The 22,985-nt window shown below is 35.3% G+C and overlaps 1 protein-coding gene across 2 annotated transcripts in view; it reads left to right on the forward strand.

Annotated features, from left to right (window-relative positions):
• COL14A1 (collagen type XIV alpha 1 chain) overlaps window positions 1-22,985 on the forward strand; it is a 253,774-nt gene that overhangs the window by 212,649 nt on the left and 18,140 nt on the right. For both annotated transcript variants that reach the window (XM_051971025.1, XM_051971024.1), the window contains exons 43-45: window positions 3,255-3,290; window positions 5,313-5,379; window positions 8,112-8,300. In XM_051971025.1, coding sequence (XP_051826985.1) covers window positions 3,255-3,290; window positions 5,313-5,379; window positions 8,112-8,300 — 292 coding nt within the window. The remainder of the gene's footprint in view (window positions 1-3,254; window positions 3,291-5,312; window positions 5,380-8,111; window positions 8,301-22,985) is intronic.

The following is a 22,985-nucleotide window of genomic DNA, read 5'->3' on the forward strand; positions in this document are numbered from 1 at the left end:
CAAGGATCTTGAGTTTTTTTCTTATAAAAAAGAGGCCTACTTTCAGTCTGGGCCCAAGATTTCCTTTTGCCTTGTGCCCATGGACTATAAAGCAATTTGTGCTCAGCTATTTGTCATTCTCGGTGAATCATGGTCCCTATTTGGATCTTGAAGCTGTTCTTGGTTTTACTTGGACCTCTGTCTAGGAAGGTAAGAGGAAAAGAGGCCAAGAAAGACAGACGCAGGCAGCCCTTGAACAAGACAACATGTTTCCCATATCAGTGCCAAACACCCACTTTGGGCCTCTTGCCTCTTGGTGCAGAAAGTTCTGCTATTGCACCAATTCCTGCTTGAATTGTACATGCAGCCTGAGGAGAAAGAACATTGGAGTTAGAGCTGGAAGATATAGGTCCAAATTCTGGCTGTACCATATTTTGGGCAGTTCACTCCCCCACTACAGAAATTTCCTCATCTGTAAAATTGGATCCTTTCCACTAACCCCACAAAGAAATATTTAAGATCTTATATGATCATGGGATTTAGAACTGGAAGAGATTTAAGGACAAGGATTCTTAAGGTTTTTTTTTTTTTTTTGTGTGTGTGTGTGTGTGTGTGTGTGTGTGTGTGTATGTCATAGACCCCTATGGAAATCTAGTAAAGTCTATTAAATTCATATATGTATGTATATGTATGTATTTGTATGTGTGTATGTGTGTGTATGTATATATATATATATATTTATATGTACACATACACATTTACAAATAAAATAAGATTGTAATATGAAGTGTTCCATGATGAGTACCATAAGAAAAAGCCAAGCAGAATGCCAGGAGAATTCAGGTTATTGGACCATAGATGTACAACCAAGAGAGACCTTAGCAGCCAGTTAGTACAACCTCCTTCCTCATTTGACAGCTAAAAGGAATGACTCTTAGAAAGGTTAAGTGATTGCTGAAGATCACATAAGGAATAAAAGGCACAATTCCTATATATTGAACCATGTTTTCTGAGTCCACATCCTGCATTTCCTCTTCTAGAAGAGGAGTTTCAATTACTTCTGAATTAATAAAATGTGGAAGATAATCTTCCCTTACTACAAGTGATATTTGGAATGGGCATCAAAAAATAGATAAGATTCTGACTGGAGCAGCTAGGGGGTGTGGTGAATAGAGTGCTAGATAGAATCAGAAAAACTCATCTTCCTGAGTTCAAATCTGACATCAGACCTGCTAGCTGTGTGACTCTGAGCAAGTCATTTTACATGATTGCCTCAGTTTCCTCATCTGTAAAATAAACTGGAGAAGGAAATGGCAAAGCTTCCAGTATCTTTGCCAACAAAATCCCAAACGGGATCACAAAGAGTTGGGCACAACTGAAAAATGACTGAGCAACAACAAGCAAATTCTGATGGGCAGAAATGGAAGAGTGAGGGTGCTGGGAAATCCTGGGCAAAGAGATGGAAGTGGGAAACTTCATGTTTAGGGAATAATTAATAGTCTAGTTTGGCTAAAGAATAAAGTTTATGTAGAGGAAGAATAAGACTAGGATTGAAAGGTAGACCATGGTCACATTATGGAGGAACTTCAAAATATAGTTAAGAATTAAAGAATTTGCTTTGTAGGTAACTATAAAATAAGCAGATGGCAGTGGATATTTGTTAAGTCTTTTCCACCCTAATATTCCATGAATATGACTACTGTAGTTACTTTTCTTTACATTTCAAATATTACTAAAGTTCAAAGGAAAATTGGCTACTTTTACCATTCTACTCAGCATCTTCAAGGAATATGTGTTTTCCCTCAAAGTACATTTTTGGTAGAGTTATGGGAATTAACTTGGTGAGGAATTTTTATTTTATTTTGCTTTACTTTGCAAAATCAAAGGAAATGGGTCAGACAAGTTAGAATAAACAATAATTTTTTATTACACAGGGGCACTGTTTTGCAAAAAACTCCCACTGACCCTTCCTACCTTGTCTGAAAACTAAAGAATAGATTCTTTTGTTGTCTTTGTATCCCCAGTGCTCTGTATAATATTTTACACACAGTAAGTGGTCCATAAATGCTTGTTGAAGCAACAAAGTAGCACAGAAGATGGAACACTGGGCTTAAAGAAAGACCCGAGTTCAAATATTACTTCTGATATTTACTAGCTACATGATTCTGACATAATTAACATCTGTCTGCCTCAGTCTGCCTCAGTTTCCTTATCAGTACCTATGTCCCAAGGTTGTTGTAAAAATCAAATATAATATTATTTGTAAATTAGCATAGTCTCTAGGTATCTTTGTTGTATTGTTTTTAACTGTCTATTGTCTTTTCTTGGCAAATATATTAGAATTCTTTGCCATGTCTTTCTACAGTGTGTCCCCATTTTATATATGAGAAACTGAAGCAAATAAGCTCAGCATCACATAGTTCGTATCTAAGGTCAGCTTTGAACTCAAATCATTCTGACTCCATGCCTGGTACTCTATCCATAGGACCATCTAGCTGCCCTACCTAATCTATAGTAGGTGTGATAAATTAATAATTAATTAAAATTAATAAGTGCTAGTTCCATATCTCCTTCCCTTCCCCTTGTCAAATTGCACTGAATTACTAAATTAATGGCCATATTGAGAAGTACTAGCCTTTAAACATTACAAATTGTCTATAATTGACACTTCCTATGGGCTTTATTGAAAAGATTCATATAATAAACATACTTCCTAACTTTTACAATTCAATTCAATTTTAAAAACATTTAAATGCCTACTATTTTTATCCCGAGCAGGAGACTCTGTAGAAAATTGGCCTTGAGGTCAAGAGGACTTGGTGTCAAGTTTACTTCCAAAACATATTAGCTATGTGACCTTAGGCAAATTATTTTAGATCTTTGATTAACTTTCCTCATCTCTAAAATGAAGGTATCCAACTCAATGGCCCGTGAGATCTTACAATTCTTAATTTGTGTTATTATGAACAAAATAATTCTACTCCTGAGAATTAGAACTACTTTCTTAATAGGAGGATTAATGAGAACATTTTGATATTGTAACATTTTTAAAAAGAGAGATAGAGAGATAGCAATGTCTCTGCATTTCTTGAATTTCACTATCTTTTATTAAATTAAGTTGAAAGAAAATTTGTTATAATACTGACTTATATTATCCATCCATATTATCTATTCTTCCATTTAGAAACAGCAGTTTCTCTAGATGGAGGGTAGTGGAGGAGGATATTTGGGTACCTACTATGTCAAAAGTAACTGTCTCTTGTCTCTTCTTTCAGGGTCTTCCAGGAGCAAAGGGAGAAAGAGGGGAACGAGTAAGTATAGACCATTACTGAATTTGTCAGTATCAGACTCCTTGTTGAGGCTAAAATTTCATCTTGAAACAATGGCCAGAACATTAACTAGGATTGGGTGCTGGGGCTTTGACCATCATAATACTCAATTTAGGAAGTGCTGACAACTTGGAGTTCTTCAGCAGCACAGAAACAACAGAGTTAAAACATTTAGTTAGCAAAAATGGTAACTTTAAATGAAAAGCTACCAGAAGGAAGACAAATAAACTCATTTTTCCCCAACCCCAACACATGCAGCCTTCTCCAATAGAAGCCTCCAATGTCCCATAGTTTCTGTCTTCACACACCTTTTAGTGGGAATCTGACTGAGGTTATCTTTCATGCTGCTATCTGTTTTGTGTAAAAACTCTTCATTATAGCTCTGGCAGCTGCTCTTATATCTGTCATACAAATATGTTTTTACTTTAAAAATTGCTGGGTTTTGCCATTATTTTTCATTGTTAGATCCCTTCTGGACCTCCTTTGATATTACAAATTGATGAGGCTTTATGTTATAGGGGCAAGACAATGTGACCTCTAGAGCTAGTTCTGCTAATGATCCCTCTAGACCTATTTTCTCATTTGTAAATAATTATACTTGTCCAACTTGCTTTACAGGGTCATCATGAAAAACTATTGTTTTAATAGCTTCAGAAGTATTTCAAAAAGTTAAAAGCTTTATACAAAGGTGTAATTACTATTGTTGCTGTTGTTACTGTTATTATTATCATCATATTATATTCATTTTTTTCTGATGAACTTGGTCCAACTTAAAGACAAGCCAGTACACCAGAGTCAGAAACAGAATAATAATTCACTGAATAATACATTAAAAACCTTATGTAATAAATGTTCATCTAAAATCTAAGCAGTGTTGGCAATAGTAGTTGATAAAGCTCAGACCTTAGCTTAAGATTCTTCCCTTTCCTTTCAGAGGTTATTATAAGTTAGCAAGATAGCACTGATAGAATATATGGGTTTGTTTTAGAGTCTTTTATCGGCTTAAATAACAGAAGTTCTTTGAACAAGGTATTTGGGGAAACTGATAATATGAATATAGAAGGTTCTTAGTTTTCAGTATCTACCACAAGGGTTCCCTCTAAATTCAATAGATATAATAGAATGGATCACATTCTCCTTCCCCACACACCTTTCAGTGGTATTCTGGATGCTTCATAGATCATGTATCCTTCAGGGAAATCCCTATAATTCCTTGAAAGACAAGACATAACTATAACTTTTCCTTCAAAACTCAGCTCAAGAATGACATTCACCATCTCAAATACAGCTAGCATTTACATAATACCTGCTAATGTGCAAGGCATTATACTAAATGCCTTATAAGCATCTTCTCATTTTGTCCTCAGAATAATCCTGAGAAGTAGGTGCTATTCTTTTCTCCATTTTACAATTGAGAAAACTGAGGCAAACAAGTCAAATCATTTGCCCATGATTATATTGCTGGTAAGTATCTGAAGATAGATTTGAATTTGGATCTTCCTAACTCCAGGCCCAGAGTTCTAGCCACAGAGCTTCCTAGCTGTTTCTCGCTGCCACAAGGCTTTTCCTGATCTCTATTATCTTTTCCCAATTTTCCCATTCCAACTTTATTGACTTTCATTTTGTATGCATTATATATACATATGTGTATAATATATAATATGTACAATATAATATGGTATATTGAGATGTTGATATTAATTATATTCACATATATGTATAACTTGTATATACATATATTTAATTTTTAATTTTTATTTATTTTAGTTTGTTATTATATATAATATATATGTATACATGATATATTTATATTTGTACATATTTCTTCCCCCCTGTAAAATGCAAATTTCCCAAAGGCAGGCATGGTGTCTGTGTCTTTTTTTGCCCTTCTATATCCCTAGCTCAGATTCTGGAATACTAGAAGAGCTTGCTGGATATTTTTTGATTGGTTGTGCACACTGATCTTAGAGTGAAGAATGTTTTTTTTTCTTTTTGTCCATCCAGGGTGATTTGCAGTCTCACGCCATGGTTCGTGCAGTGGCTCGCCAAGTGTGTGAACAACTCATCCAGAGTAAGCTCCTGTTCTTCATTATTTTAATTTTCCATTCCTTTTGACAATCCAAAAAAGGGGTACCTCTAAGTCAAGCCTGTCTGTGTAACTATCAGGCCAGCCCAGAGGCAAAGGTTTAAACTACTTACAGTAAGACTGATCACCACAGGAATCTGTATCTATTAGTATTTGGAGAGAGGGAAAAGTTCAAATCCATGATTTCATTGGGATACAGAATTAATTCCTGGCAAGGAAATTCCCTCTGAGGGTACATATCCACAGCTGCTCTGAAACTTAGCCTTAGGAAATTGCCTGGGAGGTTAAGTGATGTTATTACTCAGGGTTACACAACCAGCATTTATAAAAGATAAGGCTTAAAGATAGTATAATGTATAGAGTGTTAGAATGAGGAAGAGCTGAATTCAAATTTTCCCTTAGGCACTTATTATCTGTGTGATCCTGGGCAAATCACTGAGATCCACATAGCCTTAAATTTCTCATCTATAAAATAGGAATAATAAAAGCATTTTTCTCACTTGGTTGATGTAAGGACCAAAGGATAACATATGTAAAGTGCTTTGCAAATCTTTAAACTCTATAGAAATCTTAGCTATAATTTTTTAAGCCTGGTCTTTCTGTTTGGCTATCTATACACTATATCACTCTGTCTCTGGATAAAATAATTAAAATGATCAGTTTGTCCGGGTGCAATCTGGATCTCTTAATGTCAGTCTTATTGGCTTAATAGAATCTATCTTAACCATCTTGTCTACTAAAATGTATAGATATTCTTATTCACAGGCCACCAAGCTTTAGAGGGAGTGCAGGGTAAGTTATCTCCTAGAAATGTTTTACAGTGTTGAGTTCCATAAGTTTCTTTGGTTTGAATTATTACTTCCTTTTACCCATTTCACATTAGTTATCTCTTATTATGATCCAAGGTTCTTCCCTTTATATGCTCTGGGCTTTGTACCCAAGAATACACTTGGAAACATTTGCTATAGTCTGGCAGTATTTATTCCCTTTTCAAGGATAACTTTTTTACAGTCGAAATTGTGGCATTTAACTAATCACTGCCATTTCCTTGATGTTTTTTGCTTGTGCCCCTTACTTTATTTGCCTATCCATTGATTATGACCCTCCTCTTAATAATATTTTCTAGTGGCTTTCCATTGTGGTGGGCTCTTGTTAAGATTTCCAGCACCTAAGGCAAATTCAATTGAAGAGTTTATGAGGAGATGGGAAGTGAGGTATCTATCAATCAAATAATGAGTATTTATTAAGCATATCGTGTTAAACATTTTGCTAAGTAAGTAATGCAGATGCAAAGGAAAAGCGAAAATAGTTTCTGCCCTCAGAGTGTTTAAATTATAATAGGGGGAGAAAATATGTATGTAAATGTGCATATACCTGACATACACTGAGTAGATGAAAGACAGACTTAGAGGTGAAAGTCTACTGCAAAAAGATTATGCCAACTCTTCCTTTCTGATCCCAAATGCTAACTTATTACAGTCATTATTATCAGAGGGTTTGAAAGAAGAAACAGATATCCCTAAATTGCCAGAAGTCGCTGAAGCTTCTGGAGAAATGTAGGTTTCTATGAATAACAGGAAATGGAAGTAACATAAATGGAAAAGATTTAGAACAAAAGAAAGTTTGCTAACCATATTGGGGAGAAGGTCCAGAGAACACAAAAGGAATGGCAGAGAAAAAATAGGACTAAAAAAAGCTAAGAGCTTTTGACAGAGAATTGAGTAATAAGATTGGAAGCAGATTGTACAGGTTTGAAAAGAGAAAGAAACAGGAGGTGGAAACAATGAATGTAAAAAGCTTTTCTAGGAATTTGGTTTAGAAAGGGAAGAGAGTTATATGAGGATGATTTGAGATTGCAGGGTCCAGTTAAATTTTTGTTTTGTTTTGTTTTAAAATGGGACTATATGGGCATGTTTGAAGGCAGTTAGGTTTAGAAAAATCATGAAGTATTTTAAAATAATTCTCATCACCAAAGATGATTTTTTTTTTAATTCCCATGTGAAGGGGAAAGTTTCAGTTCTCTGGATAGTTCACTTATGACATAATTTGTTCCCTGACACTGCTGGGTAAAATAAAGCACCACATAAGTCTGTGCTCAGAATTAGACTTTCTTAATAATTGAGTTAGGGAATTAGGGATAGAAACCCAGAATTTGGGGTGAGTTTTTATTATTTTTTTCACACTTAGTGGGAGTTTTTGCAGCTGATTCATGAGCAAAGGTTCCTGCCCAAGGGGCCAAAGAAAGGCTTGGCAGCTAGGAAGTGTGTTGATTCAGGGCACTTGTCAGGGGGATTGCTAGCAGCAGGGTGGAGTAGGGTTTTGTGGTTGGGAAAGAAGTCAAATAATTCAAGAAAAGTTGCTAGAGAATGAGGCAGCTGGGTGAAGGGTTAGGGGTCAGGTAAATGTTGGTGGTAAAGACAGGATTTATAACAGAATAATCTTCTGCTCTGTAGTGTTTACAGATATATTGAAGAATAGTTTGTTGCAGAATTCCAAGCACATTAGATGTGCATTGAACACGATCCAAAATAAATTTGAAAAAGAAAATTGGCAAATAATAATGTTTTAGAAGGAGTACTTTCTTTACTGAGAGAGAGGAAGGTTGATGTATTGTTGGAAACTCTAACTCCACCTCCCTCCAATTCTAAAATAAAAACTACTGTCCCTCTCCTTTCATGAAAAGTTACATTAACTTGGCTATATTTTGTTTTGTTTAGGTCATATGGCTAGGTACACTTCAATCCTCAATCAGATTCCGAGTCATTCCTCATCCATCCGGACTATTCCAGGGCCTCCTGGCGAGCCAGGAAGACAAGGTTCTCCTGGTACTCCTGGTGAACAAGGACCACCAGGCCGGCCAGGCTTCCCAGGCAACCCAGGACAGCCAGGGACCCCAGGAGAAAGAGGTAGGTGGATTTTGAACAAGCCAATGAGATTGTGGTCATTCCCAGGTCCTGTGCCCAATCTGTCTCTTTTACATTTTCTCTCATATGCTTCTGTCTTTAATCCCAATGAGAAGACTGCAAAAATATTGGAAGTAGGAAGATCAAATCCAGGAATGAGGTAGAGAGGTGATGGTAACAAGTAGTTGGAATCTTTTCAAGATCATTTGTAGAAACAAATCTGAGGGAACATTTGAACATCATCTAGCCTTTATTATTCTGCACCTTTCCATATTGGTTATTCCATTGTGGTTTGTGTACAAAAGGTTTTGATCTTTTCTCTTTCAGAATTTGATGTACAAACCACATATTAGCAAAAATACTATAATCCTCTTGTATTTTCTAGAAATAGAAGGCAGAGAAATGTTCAACATATGCTCTCATGCTTTTTTGCATGGCCATTTTCTCATCCATAATTTCAACTAATTTACCTCATCACTCTCTTAAAGCTCCTAAAGAATCTCCAAGTCATTGAACTTTTACTCCATCCTAGATGTCCCTGTGTATTTCTGCATTTGCCTTTTCATTCATGTTCTTCTCATCTTGAATGTTTTTTCTGTTCCTCTCATATGAATTTGTTTATCTTTCAAAATTCTTCCACAAGGCCTTCCCTGACCACTAAATTTCTAACAATTTCTTTCTTTTCTGAATTCCTAATCCTTTTAGGACTAATAAATCCTACTATGTGGTCAATCCTGTGCCACTCTTTGAAAATTTACCATACACTCTCTTAAAAGTATAGGCAGTACAATGTAGTAGGAAAGAGCTGAATTTCGAAGAAGTTCAAATCTCACCTCTGATCTTTACTAGGAAAAGATCCACAGGAAACTCAATTTCTTTAAATTTCTGTTTCTTCATCTATAAAATGGGGATTGTAATACCTTCTCAACAGTTAGTTGGCACAGTGGTTAGAGTGCTGGCCTGGAATCAGGAAGACTCATCTTCTTAAATTCAAATTTGGCTTCAGACACTTACTAGCTGTGTGACCCTGGGCAAGTCACTTAATCCTGTTGGCCTCAGTTTCTTCATCTGTGAAATGAGATGGAGAAAGAAAAGTCAACCCACTCCAATATCTTTGCCAAGAAAATCCCAGAATCACAAAGGGTCAAACACAACTGAAAATGACTAAACAACAAAGAATATATACAATAAATATGGAAATAAATAGTAATTAATACAAGTAGTTAGGGAGAGAAGACAATAGCAGCTGAAGAGATCAGACAAGACTTTGAAAACCTTTAAATGCTACATAAATGTCAGTTATTATTTTCATGTCCTCTATCCTCAACTGAACTATAAGCTTCTTGGGGATAGGCACTCTGTTTTTAACATCTTTGCTTTCTTCACAATGTTTAGTAAAAATGCCATATGCTCAGTAAATATTTGTTAATTTGCTACTTCCTCCTAATGTCTCTAGATAATGTTCTGACTCTTGGATGAGATAACAGAAGAGTCCCTTGATGAGTAGTGTAGGTCTAAAAGCCCCCAAATACACCCCCTTCTTCCCAACTCCACCATCAGCCCTGCAGCCTGAAATATGATGTTGATGAATGAGTTATGATTAGAAAAGAAGCACAGCAATGTCACTCCCACATAGCATATCACAAAAAGTCTTTGTTGTTCTTGGAAATGCCAGTTTTATTACCTCTAAATTGAGTTGCAGGACCACTTAATATGTTAAATCATAGGAAAGCAGGTTAATAATTCTCAGATTGTGGCCAGAAGACCACAAGCACGTATCTTCATGGTATGAATCCCTTAAATATACACAGACACAAAACTCAGCTCAGACACAGCACTATCAGAAATTTGAATGGTAATCAGTTGATCAATAAACATTTATTAACTACCTACTCTATGCCTGCCTCTGTGTTCAATTCTCAGGATACAAATACAAAGAAGGAAACAATCCTTCCTCTCAAGCTTATGTGTATATATACATGCTCAAAAAATGCAGGGAAAATAAATACAAAGTTAAATGGAAAGTGATGTGGAAATAAGGATACTAGTAGTTTAGAGGAAGCAAGAAAAGTTCATTGAAACAATGTGGCAGGCAGCAGTAATACAGTGAATAGAGATCCTCTTAAAGAATGTGGAAGAGAATTCTTTCTGATTGCAGCCAATTGGCATGTAGACCACTTTGCATCTTCAGGTTTGCAAAGCTATCCAAGAGCACCTTCACCTTCTAGATATTCAGCTTATTACTATGTAAGCTTCTCACACAGATATGATAACAGAGAGATTAGTTTCCTTTTCTGGTCAATTAGAACCATAGGTTCTATTCAATTAGAATAACAGGGAAGGAAAAGACTTTTAAGATCATCTAGTCTAAGCACCTCACTTTACAAAGAAATTTTTCCAGAAAAAATGTGACATGCAAAATCCTATAACTAATTATGGGCAAAGCTGAGACTGAAATCCTTTTGCTTCATTATATTATGCTTTTTGATTAAGGACATTTTAATCAAGACAACTAAGCATAAATATCATATCTAAAAAAAATAAAACAAGATTTAATGAAAAGTGATAACTAAAATGAGATATTTAATACAATAATTTTTAGCTAGTTATTAGTCACTGCTTAATGCTGTTTTTCTGCATAGGCTGGAGTAGAATTCTTTTGTCAATTCACTCTGAAACACTTAATTTAGAAGTAAAATTTTCCTAAAGTATATTTTTAAATGTATTTTTAACATTCATCAAAAAATTTTCAGGTCTAAATTTTCTCCCTCCTTCCATTTCTTCCCTGTCTCATTGAAAAGGCAATGATATGATATCTATTATACATGTAAAGTCATGCAAAAGATATTTACATATTGCCTATGTTGCCAAAACAAAGCAAGAAGAATCAAGAAAGTAAAAAATAATATATTGAAGTATGTTATATGCTCCAGTATATACGTAATATTTCTGCCCAGTTTTGTATCAAAGGCCCTTGCAGCATAACCCTTTCCTTTGATTTTATCTTTGTCAAAAGAGACCCAGCTAGTTATAACTTCTTCAGAGCTGAGCTAGAAATTATTATTCTAAACTTCTCAATTAGAATGTTGAGTTAAAAGCCATCAGATATATATGGTCCTTCTATCCCAGCATAACGTGTTCTCTGAAATTCTTTTATCCAGTTAGATTTTTCTCTACCTCATTGGCCTTTTTTTCCTTCATTTTTTGTCCTTTGAAGCTGCCTATAGTTTTATTTATTTATCATATCAAACTGTGCTTTAACAATCATTTCAAGCAAGTTCTAATACCTTGACTTCTGAAATACAGCTTCCTTCTTTAGAAAGGAATAATTCTTTTTTTCTACTAGTTAAAAATGCAGTAGTACTAGAACATAATTTTTATAACACCTTTAAACCAAAACTAATAAGATTTTGTAAGTCAAATAGTTATAACTCAAGCTGTAGCACAAAGTATGTCCAAAAAGTAGCTTAACTTCTATATGTGATAATAAATATTATTTTCATTATCTTCTCAAAATAAGAGCACGTTTTTTCTTCTCTGTAGTACAAATAATCAAGCTTTTTTTATCTGTCTTCTTTTCCTAAGAATAAAACTATGACCTTGAAAATGCATGTACTTGAAAACAGTTATTTAACTGGTATGATTTTGGTTAGTTATAAAATAGATGATATTGTGAAATATATAAAATAATCACTGATTTGGAGAATATTGTTTCATTATTGAATTTTAACTAAGTGATTTATGGCAAGGTCATCACATTGTGAAAAGGGAAACTATCCAAGCAAGAGTTTTCATAAATCACTTATGTATAACTTGACTTTTCTTTATGTGATAAGCTAATCAGGCATATTTATTGGGGTTCCACTTTCTGATAAACAAAAGTCCTTAGTGCCTTAGAGGAAACAGAAACTCTGGCCTCATTGCCTCAAAAAAGGGAGGGGCCAAGGGATTTGTGCTAAGTTACTCAAGAATTTAGTAACAGAGCTAAGGTTTAAATCTAGCTTCTTCTGGCTCCAAAGCCATGATCTTTTCATTGTATTATGCAACTTCTCCTTTATATCTCTATAACCCTTTGTTCTAGAAGAGGACCATTACTTCAGGGAGGTGATGCCATGACATACAAATGAATTGGATTTAAGTGAGGGAGGGCTGTGTAAGATCATTAGCCTCACTTTTCTTCTCCAGAGCCATCTGGGTCCAATGGCCAGATAGAGTTCAAGATGACTGGAGATGGACCTCGATGCAATGAGAGACCTTGGCCTTTTTTAAGCTAAGGTCTTCAACAGATCTTAGTTTGATTGAGGCTGCATTGAATAGTGATTAAGATAGGAGAAATTGAGGCAAAGAATCTAGGTCTGACCACTGGATCCAGATGGCTCTAGAGAGGAAAGTAAAGCAGATGACCCTGCCCATCCCGCCCTCACTTAAATCTAATTCACTTGCATATCATGATATCACCTCCATGATTTCATGATCCTCTGAGAATGAAGGACAAACAACAATAACAACACTCTAGGTTTCTATTAGCATGAATAATGAATCTTGTAAAGTGGCCACATGGATTCAAATTCACATTTGAAATTGTATACAAAATATGGTGATTGGTTCCAATTCCGTGGAAATATCTATTGCTAACTTAAAAATGTAATCACTTCACAGGATTCATTATTTGCATTAATAAGGACTTAGATGTACTTTCTTCCTAATACCCAGATGAAATAAGTGGCATAAATATCAATATCCCAAAACTAGGTAGTACAATGTGTGCTTTTTCTAGAGAAAGGAGACTTCAATACTTACCAGAAACATCTCTCAACATTGTTCTGAGGATAAAATGAGATATTGATAAAGCACTTTGCAAACTTTAAAGCACTATATAAATATTATGATGATGATGATATTTATAAGGGAGAAAGCTGAAGGTCAGAGATATTTAATGTATTGCTCGTGATTATGTAACTATTAAGTATCAGAGCTGAGAAAGAGCCCTGCTTTCTTGTTCCAAATCTATGAAACCATACTATCCACAAAATAAAAAACCATAATAACTAATAACATTGGATAGTATATAATTAGTGTAAAATGGGAGGTAGAATACAAGTTATAGAAATCCAAAGGAGAGAGAGATTATTTAGACTTGGAATGCTTAAAGAAGGTTTCTCAGGGTAAGTGAGCTATGAATAAGTATGTGCTTAATAAATACCATTCAATGATGAGGGTTCATATATAATACTCCTCCTCTACATTCCTACTCCCTCTGCTCCCACTTCAGAACAGGATGACTGTTTCCTGTCTAGCATTAAAATATTTTTAATTGGCTACTGATAGAACTCCATGTATATACTAAAGATACAATCCCTTCTTCTCAGGCTTCTTTTTCCTGCTGGTCTTAAGGTGTAAAGATAACTCTCTGAGCTAGGAAAAGTTGGTGAGGGACTTTGCTCATTCCCCACACTGGCTCCATTACAACAATCTCATGACCTTCCAGAAAAATCTATGTCTGGGATAAGGCAACTTCTATTTGTGTCATGAAAGGCATCTGATGTCTTCCCTTTCATCATGTATATCCAAGGGAATACTACAAATGAATGGATAAAAAAGCATTTATTAACTGCTTTACTAAATGTTCTAGTTACTATGCTAAGCTTTAAGGATATAAATACAAGAAAGCTGAAGTCTTTACCTCAAGTAACATGTTCTGATTTGTTGTTATTGAGTTATTCCAGTTATGTCTGACTCTGTGATCCCATTTAGGGCATTCTTGATAAAAGTTTTGGAGTACTTTGCCTTTTCTTTCTCCAGTTCATTTTACAGATGAGAGAACTAGGGCAAACAGAGCTAAGTGACTCTCCCAGATTGGTTGCTAATTATACAAAGCTAAATTTGCACCTTTATCCATTACATCACCTAACTGATATTCTAATATTCTAATAGAAAACACACCAGGGGAATGATGGTTAGGAAAGACTGTCAAAACAATAGTGTTGATCTGACTATTTCCAAAACTAGAGTTAGAAAGCAGTAGCTGGGAGGAAGGGGAGAGAAGCATGGCACAAAGCTAGATAACTGGGAAATCGCTTCATAGGTCTAGGTTTAGGGTAGATAAGGTGAGAGCCCACTAAACACAACCTAATGGTCCAGGGTTACTTTCTGATTTCAGATGGCAGGGTCATTGATATAGCATATGCAATTACTTCCTAGATGACCTTGGTAGAACACATCATGTTTTCTTAAAACATCTAGAGGCATTTAGTAAGTGTTTGACCTCAGACACTTACCAGCTGTGTGACTCTGTCACTTAACTGTAATGGGGGGAGGGGGGGAGGTAGAAGTGAAGAACAAAATCTATATTGTTTTCTGATATTATGGTAAGATGATGTCTCTTGATATTTCAATGATATTGGAATTCTCTAAAAGGAAATAATAATGATGATGACAATCATTTATACAAAGCTTAGTATATCCAGGCATTATGCTATTATCTCAATTTATCCCCATAACAACACTAGGAGATAGGTGCTATTATTATTCCCATCTTAATTTTTTATTGTATTTTATTAATCCCTGGCACCCGGTGGCCACTATTTTTCAAATATTATTTTAATCGTATATTATTTTTGAAATATCCCATAAACATGGTTTTCAACATTCTGTAAAATTTTGAATTCCAAATTTTTTCTTTTCCCTTCCTTATCTTCCCCCTTCCCCAAGAGAGCTAGAAATTTGATCCATGTCATATATGCACAATACTTTTAAACATATTTCCATATTTGTTTTGTTATGCAAAAAAAAAATAACAAAAAAAAAAAAAAACCCCAGACCAAAGGGGAAAAATCCATGAGAAAGAAAAAGGAAGCAAACAAACAAAAAAGTGATAAAATTATGCTTTGATCCATATTCATCCTCCCCAGTTCTCTCTATGAATGGGGCTGGTATTTTCTAACTAAGGTTTAATGGAATTGTCTTGAATCACTGCATTGCTGAGAAAAGCTATGTCTATCAGAGTTGATTATCACATAGTCTTGCTGTTATTATGTGCAATGTTCTCCTGGGTTCTACTCACTTTCCTCAGAATCACTTCATGTCTTTCCAGGCTTTTCTGAAATTAGCCTAGCAGATCTATTTCCAAAGCAAATTATTATTTTTCTTTTTATTCTTTAAAACTTTTTTTTTTTGCCTAGCACAGAACCTGAGATTTATTTAGTTTTTTTTAGAATTCTGATTCTCAAAATGAAAATTTCAATTTGCAAGAATTTATTCTCTCTCTCAAATCCCAACATTGAATGGAAAAAGAAAAGAAAATCTACTTAATCAGTGTGAGTAATGAAGACTAAAACATGACCCCATGAGCTCTTTACACAAGTGAGTATATGTCCCTTCTATTGCATAGTTAGTCTATCACTACCATGATATCAGGATATAGGTAACAAGGTTCATCTCATTTCGGCTTCTTGCTAAAGATATAGGGGGCAGATGGGTCCCCAGTTGCTCTAGCAATCCTGTCAGTATAATGGTGGTGGGCTATATGGGGAACTATATGGATACTCCAAGGGGTCTCTGCGGAAGTGGAGAGTGGAACACTTTGACGGGGAGTATTGGGAGATGGGAATAGGAATGGTCTGGAGTGGGGAGATTGATTGTTCCCAGCAGGCTGCCCTCTGACTCTGACTCCAATTTCCTTTTGCCTGGGCTTCCAGGATCTGGTGCAAGGTTTGGGTGTATTTATTCAAAGCATTCATGGCACTGGTCATGGTGTCTAGCCTACGAACATTGAACTGCCTGGGTTTCATGGCAGACAAGGAGATTTCTAAGATAACAGGATATAATGGACTCTGGCTGTGTCTCCAGGCTCCAAAACCTGTGTCAGCTTTGGGTAGCCCAATAGAAAGGGACTGGATAGGACTGGAGTGGATTGAATGAATTCTGGTGGTTCTTCTAAACTCTGAAACTCCTGTGGCTTTTTTAGGGAGGACTACAAATCTAAAGGATTTAGGCTTCTTCTTCCAGTGGGAAGAAGTGGGAAGAAGGCCCTCCCCTTCCTCTGGGTTCTTGCCTAGCTCTAAGGAGGGAGTTCACAGCAGCTGGAGTTGTGAATTCTGCTTTCAAGAAATAGGTCTGGTGTAAGGGATTGGCCGGAGAGAGGTGGGTGGCTTATTGACTCAATTCAAAAGGAAGGAAACTAAGTCACTGGGAGATCTTATCTACTTAGGTGTGGACTCTGAATGCTTCCAGTGATCTAAATTGCTGGAGGAAAGGCATCTTGAGGTATATAGGAGTCAATATGGCCACTAATCTTGAAATGGACTTTGGAGTCCTGGATTCTGAGTCCTACAGAAACCAGATCTGGAAGTAGTGAACTTTGGTGGGTTTTTCCGTTGTTGTTTTTTTTTTTTTAACTCCAAAATGTATGTCACCCATTTGGGAGTTCTGCATGTCAACATTCAAAGCCTGTATTCTTTCAATAGTATCATACTACCTCTCTGTGTGTTGGTGTGCCTCACTTTCTTTTGTAGTCCTGACTTCCTTCTGGGCTCCAAAGGCACATCTGAGTTTGCCTATGAAACACATTCCCATGGCTATCCTAAGTCATTGTGCTTTACTATTGTAATGGTTTTGTCAGGTAACCTGACAAACTAAAACGAATCTCCTGTGGGCCCAGCACTTCAATTACTGCTTTTGTGATCCTCAGGTCAGAGATCCCAGGACATGGGATAGGTTTATTTTATTTATTTATTGGGGGTAAGTGAATTGCCCAGGGAGACACAGCTAGGAAGTGTTAAGTGTCTGAGGCCAGATTTGAAATCAGGACCTCCTGACTTCAGGGCTGGTGCTCTATCCACTGTGCCATTTAGCTGCCCTTAGGTTTATTTTATTAAAAAATAAAGTAAAATTTATTTATTCTTTAATATTGTGGGCTAGATGAGTTTAAAGAAAAAAAAAAAGAAGAGAAAAATGGACTATAATAGAATCCTGTACCAAAGAGAGAAGAGGTAGAAGTTGAGGTATGAGAAAAGGGAAAAGATTCTAGGACACATAGATACAGATGTGCACAAGATGAAGGGAAGATAGGATGAGCAGCCAGCTCAGGGCTCTTGAGTAGTCACCTACCTCAGGTAGGTTGCCAGCACATAATTTTAATTTTTTATTTTTCTCAATTCTGTTTTATTTTTCCAAATACATGTAAAGATAGTTTTCCTACATTCATTTTTGTAAGATTTTGTACTCCAGATTTTTTCTCCCTCTATCTCTTACCTCCCCTCTCCCCAAGATAGCAGATATGCACAATACTTTTAAACATGTTTCTATATTCTGTTATGCAAAAAAAAAAGAATAGACAAAAAGGGGGGAAATCCATGAGAAAGTAAAAGGAATCAAATAAACAAAAAGGTAAAAAACTATGCTTTGATCCACATTCTGTCTCCCTAATTCTCTCTGGGGTGGTATTTTCTATCCCAAATCAATTAGAATTGTCTTACATCGCTGCATTGTTGAGAAAAATTAAACTTTTCACAATCGATTATCATATAATCTTGCTAGTTTTTTTTGTACAATGTTCTTCTGGCTCTACTCACTTTTGTTAGCATTAGTTCATCTAAGTCATTCCAAGCTTTTTTGAATTCTGCATGCTCATAATTTATTTCAGAATAATAATCACAACTTATTCAGCCATTCCCCAATTGATGTATTATCTCCATTTTATTGATGAGGAAACTGTTCAGGTAAGATTATTATGATTTTGGACAAATCATTTACTCTCCTAAGCCTTAGTTTGGTTTTTTTTTTTTGTTTGTTTTTGTTTGTTGTTGTTGTTGTTGTTGTTGTTTTACCAGAATAACGAATGGGTGAAGATCTAGGTCCTCTGAAGGCCTTTCCTCTATTAGACCTTGGTTCCCATAATTTCTTTCAGTTTTCTAATTATCTCTTTTGTCTGCCTCTATTTACCTTTTCAATCTTCATCATTCCCTTTTGCCAATTCTATAATCAAACAACACTGATCTTCTTTCTATTTCTCATACAAGATATTCTATCTCCTGACTATCCCCTTTCACTGGCTGTATCCCCATGCCTAGCTCTTTCTCCTTATTCCTGCATCCTAATTGATTTCCCTGCCTTTTTTCAAAGTTCAGCTCAAATCCCATCTTCTGCATGATGTTCTTCTTCCTCCCCCTTTACTAGTATTTTTTTCTCAAGTTACATCCCATGATAATAAACATGTATTACATGTATGGTCATATAAGTGCATATGTGTATATATGGATATAATATAGATTATATGCATACACATACACTTTTATCTTGCTTACATGTTTTTCCCTATCATTGAAATGTACTTCTTGAGAACAGGGGCCATGTTTTTGCTTTTTCTTGTATCCCTATTTCTTAAAACAGTGCTTGGAATAGAGTAGGTGCTTAATAAATGTTTTTTGACTGACTGATGCTATTAGCTAATCATGTAGCTTTATATTAATGCCTTTTATCTGCTGACACTACCACCTCACTCCTGGACTATCATAGAAGTTTGCCCATTGGATTCCCTACCCCTAGCCATTCTCTTATCTGTATTCAAATAGGCTATCCAATTGACATTCCTAAAGCACAAGTCTGACTATAACACTACTATAGTCAATAGACTCCAGTGGTTCCTTATCACCTCTAAGATAAAATAAATGCTTTGGCTTTTAAATCCCTTCTTAACCAGATGCTCTCTGACCTTTCTATTTTTCTTACACCTCATTTCCCTTCATTTATTCTTATGATACAAGGACACTTACCTCTTTGCTGTTTTACACATCACTTAACTTTGAATATTTTCCCTAGTTGTTGTTATCCATCCTTCATTGAAACTCTCTCCTTCCTGATCTCTGTTCCCTGACTTCCTTAGCTTCTTTTAATTCTTAGAGAAAATCCTACTTTCTATAGAAAGCTTTTTCTGATCCTCTTTACCCATAGTTCCTTTTCAAGGAAATCACCATACACAGAGACACACACACAAAATGTGTGTGTGTGTGTGTGTATAATTACTTATACATCCACATGTACACACATACATGTATACACATACATACATGCATTAGATTCACACACATGTGGTTGTTTGCCTATTGTTTACTATATCAGACTGTGAGATCTTTGGGAGCAGCAGCTGTTTTTGCCTTTCTATCTATGCTTTTCCACAGTTTAGCACAGAATCTGACATGGAGAAGGCACTTAGCAAATGCTTGTTGACTTTTCCTGCTATTAAATGATTGTGATGTTTACCATTCTTTCAACATTTCCTGGAAAAGGTTGAATAGAAATCACTGAGAGATAGCATCCTAATGACTGTCCCTTCTTTATCTTATTCATTTCCTTAGTTTTGGAGGGAGTTTTTTATGTCAGTGATTTTTTTTTCTTTTCATCTGCCAACTCTTCAAGTCATGAGAATGTTAAGTAGTTTAAATTGAGGGCTTAAAAAATAAATGTTTGACTGACATTTTTTAATCAAGAGCAAATTTCAGGTCTTTGTCTAAGACTTTGATGTAGAGGAAAGTGGCTCCCTTTCCCATGTAACTCCAAAGACTAATATAGTATTGTTGTTTGAGAAGGAAAACCTCTGAATGACCTTTGGGTTTGAAGACTTTCCCCACAAGCTTTCCCTGGCCCACAAGACCAAGGTCCAAATGATTCTAGTATAAGAGAAAAGGGCTAATGTTCATGCCTGTCAGTCCTAGGTTTCTGTTGCTGACCTGAACAAAGATAAGCTTTGTTATAGAAAATGGACAGGGGGAAGGGAGAATGGAAAGATGAAACATACTGAAGAACAGGTTGAAATTACACTACCCCACAAAATAAACACTGAAAATTAAAAGCTGTCTCCTTATCCAAAGGCCACATCTCTAAAAGTGAGTGAAATTTCCTCTCAGAGATTTAGAAATTGCAGGATAGTGGGGAAAGACTTATCTCAGTGAAGCTAGAGAATGTGTTCCTATGACTAATCTGTGGGTAAGTACAGCTGAGAAGGAGCAGGAATTAGGACCAAAATGACTCCAAGATGGAAGAGGAATAATAGTCATCATCATGGATCTCATGGTCATCAGATTTCCATAGCTAAATGCAGCTGTTGGAGCCTCCCAAAAATCTGGCAGTAAAATTCAGTTGCACATTTGGAGGAAGAGCAGAACACATACTGGCTGGGAATATAATCCTGGTAACAATCATTCTGATGAAAGAAAAAAACAGGTAAAAAAAGAAAAAACACAGAGGCACCTTGCTTCTATGTATAGGTAAAAAAGAAAGACATATAGGTACTTACCTAAATATTTTGCATAAATGTAAGCTATATATGTTATACATATGTTGTATGTGAAATATAGAATATATATGAAATATATACAATGAAATGGATAGTATATACATGAAATATACATAATTTACAATAAATTTATGTAAAACATCTCTTTAATTTGTTTTCTTTTTCCATTAATTTTGTTTGTACAGGCCTCAGTTTCTTTTGCATAAGGCTCTTTGAGTCACTGAGAGTGGTTGTTACTTTTACTGGAGCACCAAAACCATCATAAATGTTGTTTATTTATGAGTATATGGTTGTAGTCAAAATTGATGTTTACAAGAGTAAGGCTATATCATCTGGAATTCAACTTCACCTTCCTTGTTCCTATCATCTTCATCAGGACCATTGAGCTCATGAAACAGGAGTTTTAAGAATTGCAAATTCCACAAAGGAAATGAATGAATGAATGATGTATTTATTAAATGCGTATTATGTACAAAATACTATACCAAGTGTAAGGATAGAAATAGAAAAGCAAGACACTAAGGAGCTCACGTTCTAATGGAGGAGACTATCTACTGAGCCTATCTACTTTATCTATCTATCTATTTATCTATCTATCTACCTACCTACCAATCTATCTGTCTAACTAGTTTTAGCTGCAATTCAGATTAAAAGATTTCACAGTCTTTAGGATTCAGTGGCAAAACAGATAGTAATGGCTCTTCTTTACTGTCATTTCCATGATAAGTTAATATCATTTTCTAATGTTGAACCATTCTGTACAAGATTTTTGATTTCCTATAAATTTTCACTTGGCAGTGTCCAAGTTGATTGCCCATAAGTATAAGCCTTAGCATTTAAAAGGAATGACTTTTTAAGTGCTTTTAGAGAGATTGTTTGCAGGATTATTTGTATTTTTTTTCTTCCTGTACAGTCACTAACAAGGACTTGGCAATCAATATATTTTACATTTCTGCAGAGGAAACCAAATTAAGCCAAGTTTGAGACATGAGAAAATGAATACAGATCAAATAATAAAATCTTATGGTTCTGATTTTTAGACAAATTGAGTTTTCTGGAGATTTAGATGATATAGGTCATAGATTGTCAGAGTAAGAAAGCACCTTAGAAATTGTTTTACAGATAAGGAAACTGAGATTGAAAGAAATTTAATGATTTTTCAAAGGTTACACTATCTAGTTATTGCTAAGCTAGAACTCAGTGATTGATTCCCTCACTGCCAATCAATGCTCTATCCCTTTAGCTTCATGTTATCATTAGTAAGATTTTTAAAAACATTCTTTGATGACTTGTGCTTTCATATCACATTCATTTTCATATATATCCCTCTCATCTTCCTTACCCAAAGAGACTTCCTTTGTAACATCCTTCTTTTTTAAAAAGAGAAAATGGACAATTAGGCAAAAGCAATAAATACATTGCATCTGACAGTATATGTAATAATATCCCATGTCCACATTACCTCACCTCTGCAATAAGGCGAGCAAGGTACATTTTCTCAACTCTTTTGAACATCTATTTAGTTTCAGTTTTGTTTGTTTTCTACTTATATTGTTTTCATCATTGTGTATATTGTTTTCCTAATTCTGCTTATTTCATTCTCTGTCCACAAAAGTTTTTTCATGTTTCTTTGAATTCTTCATATTCATAGTTTCTTATGGTACAGTAATATTCCATTACATTGATATATCACAATTTGTTTAGCTATTTTCCAACCAATGGGAAACACTGGGAAGATTTTTCAATGAAGTGATAATTTCAGAAAAGAGTTCTTTCAGAAAGGAGATATTTCTAACTAGCTGAATCTAATGTTTGGTTTTATCCAAGTGAGGAAGAAGAGAGAGACTGTCAAAAGATAAGTTGTATAACAGAAGGGTTAATTCTGATGCTGTGAAAAGAGAGAAAAAAAGAACAACTATAATCAAAACATTACAGAACCAAGCAGAAGGAAACTGTAGAGAATTCATTTTTCAAGAATTTCATTTTTCATTCTTCAAGAAAGAGAAAATATTAACCTTCAGTCTACTGAAGACAACACTCAATTCATGCTCTATCTACACTCAACTAAGATAAGATCCTAGAAGATGAGAGATTTCTGAAGCATGATTTCCTTTAAGAAATAAAAATATATGAATCATGCCTCACTATCAAATCTAGATTTAATTGTAATTCCCTCCCCCCCTCCATGCAATATCCAATGCATCAAGCATCACATGAGTTTCCTATCACTGATAGAGAAATGTTTAAAATTAATCAAATTAAGATACTCATGGCAGCTGTTGGAATTTGGTTCCTCCCAACCCTCCTTGATTTTCCTCTCATCACTAATGCAAATTCATCTTTCAGATTTGTTCAGCATTCTTTGTTGGGAAGTTGCCTAAATATTTCCAAATGAT

Source organism: Antechinus flavipes, chromosome 1, assembly GCF_016432865.1.
Source record: "Antechinus flavipes isolate AdamAnt ecotype Samford, QLD, Australia chromosome 1, AdamAnt_v2, whole genome shotgun sequence".
Taxonomy (NCBI): domain Eukaryota; kingdom Metazoa; phylum Chordata; class Mammalia; order Dasyuromorphia; family Dasyuridae; genus Antechinus; species Antechinus flavipes.